This window comes from Bufo gargarizans, chromosome 3, assembly GCF_014858855.1.
Source record: "Bufo gargarizans isolate SCDJY-AF-19 chromosome 3, ASM1485885v1, whole genome shotgun sequence".
Classification (NCBI taxonomy): Eukaryota; Metazoa; Chordata; class Amphibia; order Anura; family Bufonidae; genus Bufo; species Bufo gargarizans.
This window is the reverse complement of record NC_058082.1, coordinates 475,048,582-475,062,083: the sequence shown is the minus strand read 5'-3', so window position 1 is coordinate 475,062,083 and position 13,502 is coordinate 475,048,582. Positions and strand designations below refer to the sequence as shown.

Here is a 13,502-nt window from a genome sequence, read left to right as displayed (position 1 = left end):
ACTTCCGTGCTCATGGAGCTTCCCCATCACCATGGGAACGTCTCCATATACTAGAACGTACTGTCGGATTTGAGAATTACGTTGAAATCGCAATTCGATTTTTTTCAAGTTATAAAAATCGAATTTCGATTTTAACTTAAAGGCTACTCTCCTATTGAAATAGCAATGCGATTAATTCAAGTTATAATAATCGAATTTCGATTTTAACTTAGCACTGCTATATTCCATATTCATTAATTCTAGCCTAATATGGAATATAGCAGTGCTAAGTTAAAATCTAAATTTGATTATTATAACTTGAATTAATCGAATTGCGATTTCAACTTGGACCTAGTTTACTATGGTTGGCTTGGTAGAATTAGCGAATATGACGAATGTATTCGTCATATTCCACAAAACGAATATAACGAATGTATTCGTCATATTCCACAAAACGGAGATAGCGAAGTATTCTGCATCTTCGTTTTAGCTACCTATTCATCAACTTCGCTAATTCTAGCAATCATATAGGAAAGTTTACTATAGAGACAGCTAAGTTTAATTCGCTATGCGATTATATTACTTTGCTTTTTTTTTTATAGATAGAATAATTATAATAATTATCAGGTATTATAATTATTCTATTTTTTTTTTTTTAAAAGCAGTCATATAATCGCATAGCGAATTAAACTTAGCCGTCTCTCTAGTAAACTTTCCTATATGATTGCTAGAATTAGTGAAGTTGACGAATAGGTAGCTAAAACGAAGATGCAGAATACTTCGTTATCTTCGTTTTGTGGAATATAACGAATATATTCGTCATATTCGCTAATTCTACCAAGCCAACCATAGTAAAACAGGTCCAAGTTGAAATCGCAATTCGATTAATTCAAGTTATAATAATCAAATTTAGATTTTAACTTAGCACTGCTATATTCCATATTAGGCTAGAATTAATGAATATGGAATATAGCAGTGCTAAGTTAAAATCGAAATTCGATTATTATAACTTGAATTAATCGCATTGCTATTTCAATAGGAGAGTAGCCTTTAAGTTAAAATCGAAATTCGATTATTTAAATCGCATATTAATCGCGATAACAAGAATAATGACGAATATTCGATTTCGACGAATATAAAACGAATATTCTATCGAATATTCGCGAATTTCGTCGAAATCGAATATGGCACCTGCCGCTCATCACTAGTGATGGATCATGTGATGACTGTGACGTCACCAAAGGTCCTTGTTGCTACAAAAAGCTAAGATCAAGACAGAAGGAGATGCCGGGCTACGCGAACAAGTAGATTAAGGCGAGTTAAATTATTTTTTATTGTTATTTTATTTTAGAATGCTATTATTTTCCCTTATAACCATGTTGTAAGGGAAAATAATAATGATCGGGTCTCCATCCCGATCGTCTTCTAGCAACCGTGCGTGAAAAATCGCACCGCATCCGCACTTGCTTGCGGATGCTTGCGATTTTCAAGCAACCCCATTCACTTCTATGGGGCCTGCGTTGCGTGGATTATCGCACCGCAATGCACAAAGAGGAGCATGCTGCGATTTTCACGCAACGCATAAGTGATGCGTGAAATTCACCGCTCATGTGAACAGCCCCATAGAAATGAATGGGTCGGTAATCAGTGCGGGTGCAATGCGTTCAACTCACGCATCGCATCCGCGCGGAAAACTCGCCCGTGTGAAAGGGGCCTTAGTATGTTATCCATTCTACACACCTACCTTCAATATACAACCTAATGACTTTAGATTGCAATCTCATACAACCTTTTCCCTTATATTCCAACATCTGTTACCCATGTGATATGTTTGTAACAAGTCAGACGTTTATTTAGGCCATGAAATTCACACAAAAAAAAACCTAAGCTAAAGATATTTGTAGCAACACGTCTCAGCAATCCCACAAAACCAGAGCTGTAGGAGTCTAGACCAGCAGTAAGCCAATGTTGTGAAATAAAGGTGTCGGCTCCTGGAAGCCCGCACTGTACACCGAGATGTGTGTTTTGTGAGTGTGAATTTTCATCGCATAAAACATAGATATAGCATACCCATCTGGCTAGGCTGCTACTTTATATTAAAGGGGTTGTCCAACACAAAACAAAATTCTAAATATTTCAAACCAGCACCTGGATCTGAATACTTTCGTAATTACATGTGATTAAAAATGTAGTCTAGCCACTGAGCTATTCAATAAAATGTATCTGTATAGCGCCACCTGCTGTTTCTTATTTTCCTTATTTCTCTGTCTATCTCAGTAACGTTGCTAAGGTGGTCGCACGTTCTCAGTTCCATCCTTCACCTGCCTTTTTTTAGGAGCTGTGACAGTTACAGGAAGAGAGCTGCATTGGAAACGTTTCTGCCCCTGAACTGTGAACCTGAAATAAATTTAACAGAGCAATTGGAGCAATAAATGGATAGCTCGTTGGATCTGTGTGAGGTACAAAACTGGCTATGATGTTTTTATTTTTTACATTAATCACTGGACAGCCCCTTTAAATGTCAGTATATGCCTATTTATGACAGTGTATTAAAACTATTCACAATAAGTTATTTTTTTCTTCTTTTTCAAATGCATCAGTCAAAGGGTTACCTGCTGCTGTCTGCATGTATCCTGCGAGCGTACATAGCCGTCTTTCACACAAGCCGCTGGGAAGAAACAAGGTCACGATGGCAAGCAGACAGCTTATAACCAGGAGAGCGCAACCTCCGCAGCAGAGCACAGCGCTTGTCTGGAATGACAAAGAAGACAGAGCAGAGGTTTAATTATTAACCCACACATTAATGCAGTGGATACATCTGATAAGTACTATGAGGCAGAATGGATTTCCAATGTCCTCTGCACTCAGCAGCCAAGTGCTTGCCTCATTCTCTCCAGCTTTCCACTTCCAGGACAGTGGTGACTTTAACAGATGCCCGATGCAGCATATGGCGAGCTTATCAACATTAGCACTGCTCGTACCGCGATGAACCCGCACTATGTTTGTCTGCGATATGAAAAGGGAGATACCGGAGTGGAACAAACTAGTCTCCTCTCATGCTACATCAGTGTCCCTGTGAACGTAGGTGGTACCTTTTTTACTGATGACCTATCCTATGGATAGGTCATCGGTAGCTGATCTGTGGGGGTCTGACACCTGGGATCAGCTGTAGCACCGTGGACTTCTCCAGCTTTGCCTAGGCCATGTGACATCACGTTCATCGGTGCCGTGGCCTAGGCACAGCTCAACCCTCTATACAATGGACGGCGCTGTGCTTGGTGAGCTGAGAGACGGCAGCGGGGCTCCTGCAAGTTCCGGTGCCTTCTCAAACAGCTCCCGGATGTTACACCCCCACCAATCAGATTCTGATGAGGTACCCCCGCCAAACCCCATACAAGCAACAAGGTAGGTGCCGCGCGGCCATTAACAATGAAGAAGGACTACACAGTGCGGTCTTCATTGTTATATGAAAGGCAGCTGCTGATTGGCCGAGTGGTTTTTCACTGCTGCATGGCTGCATCCCGCCTGCAGCATGGCCGCTCCTTGAGGCCGTAACCTAAGGCAGAGTGGACCGGGTATACCTGATTTATAGCGATTCTTAATGAATCAAATTTCTTTTAAAAAAATCGCGCATCTCTAATAGCAGTATTAAAGGCTATGATCTTTATGATTGCATTTTACTCCTTTTGGGTTAAAATTCATTGTTTTAGCATTTTTTGTCATAAAGGTTGTACCTAGATGTGGGCATATTGCTTTCACTTTCACTTTACCTGACAGCTATGGATATCTTTTATCTTTAAGCTATTAACTGCTCATAAACACTTATTTAAAGGGGTTGTCTCACTTTGGAATTGGAATTTAGCATGTAGAGAAAGTAAATAAAAGCCACTTACTAATGTATTGTTATTGTCCATATTGCTTCCTTTGCTTGCTAGATTTATTTTTCCATCACATTATACACTGCTTGTTTCCATGGTTACGACCACCCTGCAATCCAGCACTGGTGGCCAAGCTTGCACTATATGGGAAAAAGCGCCGGCCTCTCTGCTGGCTGAACCTTGGGAGCTCACAATTCAACACTTTTTCCTATATGTGCAAGCACGACCACTGATGCTGGATTGCAGGGTGATCGTAACCATAGAAATGAGCAGTGTATAATGTGATAGAAAAATGAATCCAGCCAGCAAAAAAGGCAATATGAACAATCTCAATACATTTGTAAGTGCCTGTTATTAACTTTTTCTACATGATAAATGCTATTTGCTGAAGTGAGACAAACCATTGATGCCATATGCTTATTAGAAAGACTGGAGCTATAATGAGGTCAGAAGATCAGAGATAAGGAGCCATTAGCTGAGCTGCCTGACGGGAAACAGTGTAAATACAGTGTCCTGAAACACACTGCTTAAAGGGAACCTGTCACCGGGATTTTGTGTATAGAGCTGAGGACATAAGTTGCTAGATGGCCACTAGCACATCCGCAATACCCAGTCCCCATAGCTCTGTGTGCTTTTATTGTGTAAAGAAACCGATTTGATACATATGCAAATTAACCTGAGATGAGGCCTGTCGCTGAGATGAGTCATGTACAGAACTCATCTCAGGTTAATTTGCATATGTATCAAATAGTTTTTTTGACACAATAAAAGCACACAGAGCCATGGGGACTGGGTATTGCAGATGTGCCAGCGGCCATCTAGCAACCCATGTCCTCAGCTCTATACCTAAAATCCCAGTGACAGGTTCCCTTTAAGGTTGTGATTGTGTTTCATGTAATCTATACTTGTAAATTTGTTCTCATAAAGTTGCATAGGGAGGGGGAGGTTCTAACAGGCCTCCCAGGGGTGACTCCACCCTACACACTCAGTGCACAGTGCAGGAAGAAGAAGGTCAGTGTGTCATGTCTGAGGACAAGCTGAACCTCAGCAGCCATTTTTGTAAGTTATCCAAACTCCATACTTAGTTCCATGTACCAGCCCATAGAAGGGAAAAGATTACAGTATCTCCAGGCTACCTAGAGAGGGAATAAGGATATTGACGAAGGAAGGTAACTGTCATTTATCAGACTCCAGACTCCTTTGCATCAGGTGGAGAGATTCCTAGCTACAAGCTAGCCACCATAATTAAAGAGTATAGTATTCCTAGAAGAGGATACAGAAGTACAGCATTATACAGTACAACAGAGATAGTTCATCCCTCCAACCTAGAGAAATAAGAGAGAGAAAGACTGTTTGTCATAGAGGACAATTCCTATGCAACTTCTAGGAACTAATGTGAATCACTGTGAAAGCTGCCTTTATGTAAATGACTGTTACATACCTTGATAATCTGTGGATCAGCTTTAGTAAATTACTGGGCGTTTGTTAAAAGCTCTAGTATCCCTTATTCTATATAATCATTTCAACTACTACCACCAACATTTGCACCTAACAGTGCTGGCGTCACGAACCAGGGGCCCAGCCGCAAAAGCACCTAACACCAATTACCATCAAAGGCACCTCAACTTCCATCTGGCTGGTGTTCCCTGCAATCGAGAGTGCCCCAGAGGATTTCATGCTGTCTTCCCATCCACTGTACGCCAGCCCAGGGAGGCATCTGCTAACCGTGAGTACATGAACTATTACACCCATCGGCCCACTGTGAGCCTCACGTGTTTTCCCCTGTGGTTTGGTATGCTACATAAACACAAGGCCTGGCAATAAGGCCTCATTCACATGTCAGTGATTGGTCAGTGGTTTCCATGAGCCAAAACCAGGTGCGGCTCTTAACACAGAACAGGAACAGATCTTTTCCCTTATACCTAACTTTTGTGGAGGCTCCAATCCTGGTTTTGGCTCTCAATTACTGATGGAAATCACTGACCAAAACACTGACATGTGAATGAAGATTAAGGGGCTGAAAATTTTATGGAAGAACTGTGGTGTAATTTTGCTTCAAAATGGCGCATCTTAGGCCATGTCCTTTTCCTACTAAGCTCTGCCCTTTACCACTCTGCCCTACCCCTTGTCGAGCAAGTAGGAAAAAAGGCCTAATATACACACAGCGTCCAGACCTGGGGCTGAAAGCCTGGGGGAAGGCCAGGCATGACTACGTTTGGAGGGAGTGATAGTGAGGGTAGGCGAGCATAGGGTTCATAGGGGGCAGGAAGGGGCGGAGTTTTAGGGGAAGGGGTTTAGGTGTTATATAGGGGTCGTTGGGGTGGGAAAAGGTGCCATTTTGGGGATACAGAGAAGCGAGCACTTATCCCGGCTTATCCCGTGGACGTTTTCTAACTGGTTGCAGGCGTTTGTGATCCTGGCTAGTGTTATTGTGGAGAAGGCGCCTGAGAACTGTTCTGCGCTGTTTTTTTACCTGGATGCGGTGGGGTAGGCGTACCGGGTATACGGGGGCCAGGGATGGCTGCGGTATGATGCGCAGTTTAGGCAAAGGAAGGCGGTACGTACGAGCATCCGTTGGGACCACAAGGACATTGGATTATGGATCCGGGTGATGGCTCCGAGTAGGGCAGGGCAGTCCTTTCAGGGAGGAGTCGGGAGTTCCGGGCAATCGGAGCGCTCGGCGGCCTCTCAAAAGAGGTTATGTTTCTTGTTCAAAGAAGGGGGATGCAAATATGGGGACAGGTGCAAGTTTAAGCACGAATGTTCCTCATGCGGGGGGAGTCACGGGGTACAGAGGTGCTTCAAGGGACGCAAGGGGAAGAGTTGGGGGGATGCAGCCGGAAAAGGGGCAGACGCCAATTCGGGTGGCCGGGATGGTGCAGTTTCGAAATAGATATCCAAATGCGGCAGGGCAGTTACCCGTCAGATTTGCGGGGCTCCAAGGACTCCCCCCGTGATTGGTAACAGGCTTTAGGTTGGGTTTAGTTTCTGGAGGCAGGCCTTCAGGTGGGAAGGCCTTGGGTACGGGGTTATTTACAAACCAGATTATTTAATATTTATGTTAATAAAATGGCTGCTGTGGCCAATAAAATCCACCTTTTGTGTTGTGTCTTATTTGGGGGGTATTGGCAGGGTGAACGAGTTGACAATACGATAGTCAAGTGCTGGCCGGACCTGGGGCTGAAAGCCTGGGGGAAGGCCAGGCATGACTACGTTTGGAGGGAGCGATAGTGAGGGAAGGCGAGCATAGGGTTAATAGGGGGCAGGAAGGGGCGGCATTTTAGGGGAGGGGGTTTAGGTGCTATATAGGGGTCGTTGGGGCAGGAAAAGGTGCAATTTTGGGGAGACAGAGAAGCGAGCAACCCCCGCCCACCCACCCTTGGGCTGCAGGTTTCCGAAAAGTAACGGGGTGTTCGGGCAGGTGGGGGTTGTGTGGCTATGGAGGGGGTGGAGTTTTATTTGGCTGAGCAGGGCAGTGTTTTTGTCATGGCGGCCAAGGCAGGGCGGTGGGGGGTCCTTGGAGTTAGTGGTTATGGTGGCTTTGGTGTGGTGGGGAGGGAGCCAAAGGAGGCTCTGGACTCCCCAGGGATTGGTTTATGGAGTGGCCTATGGTGGGTATCTGCCCTCGTTATTGCCCAGGTTTACCGGTTCTGCCTCTGAGCTGGCGTTTAACGTCTAGAGGTAATTTAAAAGGAGGGGCAGGGCAGTTACCCGTCAGATTTGCGGGGCTCCAAGGACTCCCTCCGTTATTGATAACAGGCTTTAGGTTGGGTTTAGGTTCTGGAGGCAGGCCTTCAGGTGAGAAGGCCTTGGGTACGGGTTATTTACAAACCAGATTCCCAAAAAGTTGGGACACTAAACAAATTGTGAATAAAAACTGAATGCAATGATGTGGAGATGGCAAATGTCAATATTTCATTTGTAATAGAACGTAGATGACAGATCAAACGTTTAATCCGAGTAAATGTATCATTTTAAAGGAAAAATACATTGATTCAAATTTTCACGGTGTCAACAAATCCCCAAAAAGTTGGGACAAGTAGCAATAAGAGGCTGGAAAAAGTAAATTTGAGCATAACGAAGAGCTGAAAGACCAATTAAACCTGACTTTTTTGGAATCCGGTTTGTAATATTTATGTTAATAAAATGGCTGCTGTGGCCAATAAAATCCACCTTTTGTGTTGTGTCTTATTTGGAAAGGGGGTATTGGCAGGGTGAACGAGTTGACAATATGATAGTCATGTACGGTATACCTATAATATCCTATACACATATAGGCGGCAAGCTGATTTTTACTGTATTTTAATATCACAGTGCACACGTTGCACATGTCCAATCTTTGTGCAATATAAATAGAACCCAAATATAAAGTGCTGCACAAGAAGAAAGGACACAGATTGCCTGCCTGCTCCCTCCGAGATTAGCAGCTGCTCCTTCCTTTCCATTTCAACTGAAAGCCAGGGGACAGAAAATGTGATGATATCAGGATGATATCAAATTGGCTTCCTCAAAGAAGTTAGCCCGCAGGAAGCCTGGGAAATGACTTAACAACTTGACCTGCAGCATTCAGCAGCAGATAATCCTGACTGCACGGCACCTAGTATCTTCTGCCAGGAGGGAACCAGGAGCCCCCACAGTAATGTGCTACTGACTGTAAATGGCATCTAAAATCCTTACTGTTTGACACTTAAAACACAATAATCTGCATGAGAAATTCAAAGGGTGAATAGAAATGGATCAGAGGCAGATTCGAAGAACATTGTATGGTTTGGAGCCATCAGCAAATCTGCAGATGCCTGTAAAATGAGCCCCGAGTGTGGAGTCAAGGACCTACTGGAACTAAGAGGATCCAATACTCTGTTTTTCTTGTTTTTTATGTCTACATTTATATCATTTTTGCATACATGTAAATATTTTATTATATCTTTTAATGGGACTTAGGGGTGTACTCACTTTTGTTGCCAGCGGTTTTGACATTAATGGCTGTGTGTTGAGTTATTTTGTTATTCTGTTATTCAAAGTCTGCACTGACTTCTTTACATTGTATCAAAGTGTCATATCTTCAGTGTTTTCCCATGAAAACATTTAAGTTATTGACAAAAATTTGAGGGGTGTACTCACTTTTGTGAGATACTGTATATACTGTATATACACTCACCTAAAGAATTATTAGGAACACCATACTAATACAGTGTTGGACCCACTTTTGCCTTCAGAACTGCCATAATTCTACGTGGCATTGATTCAACAAGGTGCTGATAGCGTTCTTTAGAAATGTTGGCCCATATTGATAGGATAGCATCTTGCAGTTGATGGAGATTTGAGGGATGCACATCCAGGGCACGAAGCTCCCGTTCCACCACATCCCAAAGATGCTCTATTGGGTTGAGATCTGGTGACTGTGGGGGCCATTTTAGTACAGTGAACTCAGTGTCATGTTCAAGAAACCAATTTGAAATGATTCGAGCTTTGTGACATGGTGCATTATCCTGCTGGAAGTAGCCATCAGAAGATGGGTACATGGTGGTCATGAAGGGATGGACATGGTCAGAAACAATGCTCAGGTAGCCATGGCATTTAAACGCTGGCCAATTGGCACTAAGGGGCCTAAAGTGTGCCCAGAAAACATCCCCCACACCATTACACCACCACCACCAGCCTGCACAGTGGTAACAAGGCATGATGGATACATGTTCTCATTCTGTTTACGCCAAATTCGGACTCTACCATTTGAATGTCTCAACAGAAATCGAGACTCATCAGACCAGGCAACATTTTTCCAGTCTTAAACAGTCCAATTTTGGTGAGCTCGTGCAAATTGTAGCCTCTTTTTCCTATTTGTAGTGGAGATGAGTGGTACCCGGTGGGGTCTTCTGCTGTTGTAGCCCACCTTTCTTTCCCATTCTGACATTCAGTTTGGAGTTCAGGAGATTGTCTTGACCAGGACCACAACCCTACATGCATTGAAGCAACTGCCATGTGATTGGTTGACTAGATAATCGCATTAATGAGAAATAGAACAGGTGTTCCTAATAATTCTTTAGGTGAGTGTATATATATATATATATATATATATATATACACACATATGCATATATTTTTCCATTGATCACATCACTACATGCAATTGAATGGAGCCTGGCAGCAGTTCTGACCATGCTAAACTTCTGACAGCACTAGGCAGCAGCTAGGTAAAGCAGTACAAACATGCCTTTTGTGAAGCTTTTCTCATCAGGAGTAGTGAAAATATGAACTTTTAGGCCTCTTTCACACGGGCGTCATGTTTTTTGCCCGGATAAGAGGCGGGTGCGTTGCGGGAAAATGCACGATTTTTCCGCGCGAGTGCAAAACATTGTCATGCGTTTTGCACTCGCGTGAGAAAAATCGCGCATGTTTGGTACCCAAACCCGAACTTCTTCACAGAAGTTTGGGCTTGGGATTGATGTTCTGAAGATTGTATTATTTTCCCTTATAACATGGTTATAAGGGAAAATAATAGCATTCTGACTACAGAATGCTTAGTATAATAGGACTGGAGGGGTTAAAAATAATAAAAAAGTTAACTCACCTTCTCCTCTTGTTAGCGTAGATCCCGGTCTGTTCTTTAGCTGTGGACTGAATGACCTGTGGTGACGTCAGATCACATGCTCCAATCACATGGTCCATCACCGTGGTGATGGAGCATGTGATCTGACATCATCAAAGGTCCTTTAGCCCACAGATAAAGAACAGACCGGCATCTACGCTAACAAGAGGAGAAGGTGAGTTAACTTTTTTATTATTTTTAACTCTTCCAGCACTATTATACTAAGCATTCTGTATTTAGAATGCTATTATTTTCCCTTATAACCATGTTATAAGGGAAAATAATACAGTGAATAGACTGTCACCTAGAACCCATGCGTGAAAATCGCACCGCATCCGCACTTGCTTGCGGATGCATGCGATTTTCATGCAACCCCATTCATTTCTATAGGGCCTGCGTTACGTGAAAAACGCACAAAGAGGAGCATGCTGCGATTTTCACGCAACGCACAAGTGATGCGTGAAAATCACCGCTCGTGTGCACAGCCCCATAGAAATGAATGGGTCAGGATTCAGTGCGGGTGCAATGCGTTCACCGCACGCATCGCACCCGCACGGAAAACTCGCCCGTGTGAAAGGGGCCTTATTCTTCTCAGATTCTGCTCTTGCAAGTGCCCAGGGTGGAACTTCACTGGGAAGTGCTCTCTGCATTGAGATGCTTCACAGCCACTCACCTCTGCTCAAAGCAACCTCTGTGCTCTGCTACACTTTTGCTCAGAGCCACAGATGTAGCATCTAACCAGGAGACCTCTGCAGCTGGGAAAGTGGTGGAGCTGTGAAACAGTACAATGCAGGGAGCATTTCACAGAGAATCTTCACATATTGGGCACTTATAAGAGGAGAATCTAGCTAAGTAAAAGTTCATATTCACACTACTACTGATGTAAAAAGCTCCACACAATGTCTGTACAGCTCTCCCCAGCACCTCCTACCTAGTGCTGTCAGCAGTTTACCATGGTCAAAACTGCTAACAGATGCCCTTTTGTTGTGGTAGATAAAGATTTACCATAACCTCATTCTGCAAGAAAGAAGTAGGTAGGGGTGATTTCAGAATGCAACAAGGGCTAAATATGAAGGTATGATATGAGGAGGAGTATAAAGGGTGAGTATGAAGGTATGATACTGAGCATATGAGTGACTTGCTGACCTCAGAGTCAGAAGCAGTTTTGAATGTAATTCTGTAGGTATGTAATTTATAGTTAATAGAGTGAGGTCCAACCTTCTTCTCTCTCGTGTGCAGTACATCCATGCATTATGAGGACTGCCCCCTAAATTTAATGGGTACCATACAATCAAGAAAACGGTTGAGCGAACCCGTGGAAGTTTGGGTTCGCTGGGTTCGGCCGAACTTCAGGTCAAAGTTCAGGTTCGGGACCCGAACTTGACCTGAACTTCACCCCGAACCCGGACCCCATTTAAGTCAAGGGGGACCCAAACTTCACTTTATTATTTTCCGTTATAACATGGTTATAACGGAAATAATAGCATTCTTAAAACAGAATGCTAAATAAAATGTCTATTGAGGGGTTAAAAAACAAACAAAACTCACCTCATCCACTTGATCGCTCAGCCGGTATCTTCTTTTCTTCAGGACCTGCAAGTGGTCCCCCGCCATGTTTGGTACCCAGACCCGAACCTGGACTTCATCACTGAAGTTCGGGTTTGGGTTAGGTGTTGTGTAGATTTTATTATTTTCCCTTATAACATGGTTATAAGGGAAAATAATAGCATTCTTAATACAGAAAGCAAAGTAAATTAGGGATGGAGGGGTTAAAAAAAAAAAAAAGTTAACTTACCTGCTCCATAGCTGCCGGTTTCTGTTCTATCTTCAGGACCTGGCAAAAGACCTGTGGTGACGTCACTATGGTCCAATCACATGGTTCATCACCATGGTGAGGGACCATGTGATTGGATCATGTGATGTGACGTCACCACAGGTCCTTAGCCGGCAGCTCAACATTACAGAAGTAGACAGAGATCCGCAACTACGCGATCAAGTGGACTCGGTGAGTTAATTTTTTTATATTTTTAACCCCTCCATCACTATTTTACTTTGCATTCTGTATTTAGAATGCTATTATTTTCCCTGATAACCATGTTATCAGGGAAAATAATACAGATCGGGTCTCCAGCCCGATCGTCACCTAGCAACCATGCGTGAAAATTGCACCGCATCCGCACTTGCTTGAGGATGCTTGCGATTTTCACGCGGCCCCATTCACTTCTATGGGGCCTGCGTTGCGTGAAAAACACTGAATATAGAGCATGCTGCGATTTTCACGCAACGCACAAGTGATGCATGAAAATCACCGCTCGTGTGCACAGCCCCATAGAAATGAATGGGTCGGTATTCAGTGCGGGTGCAATGCGTTCAACTCACACATTGCACCCGCGCAGAATACTCGCCTGTGTGAAATTGGCCCTTAATTGGTGCTGATCGACAATATGACTAGTCGCCTGAACTTCCAGGACTACCGTTTATATGCTAACATCACATATACAATAACCATGTGTTTCATTCATTACTGTAATCGTTCACTCGATCGTCTTTCCTTCTCTCAGGCTGGTTCCCATACAAATGACAGGTAGATGCCGGTTCACAAAAGTGGATGTTTTGATGACAAATTATCATTTTTATGTTGGCATAAAAGATACTGCAGCCACAGCATATACACCTGGCCTAATGTTTTTTTTGTAATATACTTCAGAACTGTGCCTTTTGCTCCTATATGTACTGAAACTCCCATCATCTATAGAGTAAAAATAGGCTTTATTTATTGTACCCAAATGGGCCTTGTGATTGACTCCACCATCCATCTGCCAGTCCTACACCTACCCTCTTGTCTCTTACCTTGCCAATCTTCCACCATAAGGGGCATCCTGGAGGAATGCCACCTTGAGAGCTACCACACCCATCACTGTCACTACCACAACCACTCTCTTCCACTCGCTCTCCCCTCCTTGGCTTGCTTCATATAATTGCTCAAACTGACCATACATTTGCATGGCACTGGGTGAAAGATGAACGATCTTTGTTGGAACATTCTTTCACGGAAAGAT

At 43.4% G+C, this 13,502-nt stretch overlaps 1 protein-coding gene across 1 annotated transcript in view; it reads right to left on the bottom strand.

The window, feature by feature from the left end:
- The window catches only part of LOC122930378 (transmembrane protein 211-like), a 251,837-nt gene that overhangs the window by 150,838 nt on the left and 87,497 nt on the right, over nucleotides 1-13,502 (bottom strand). The window contains exon 2 of the mRNA XM_044283732.1: nucleotides 2,592-2,730. Within this exon, the coding sequence (XP_044139667.1) occupies nucleotides 2,592-2,730 (139 nt within the window). The remainder of the gene's footprint in view (nucleotides 1-2,591; nucleotides 2,731-13,502) is intronic.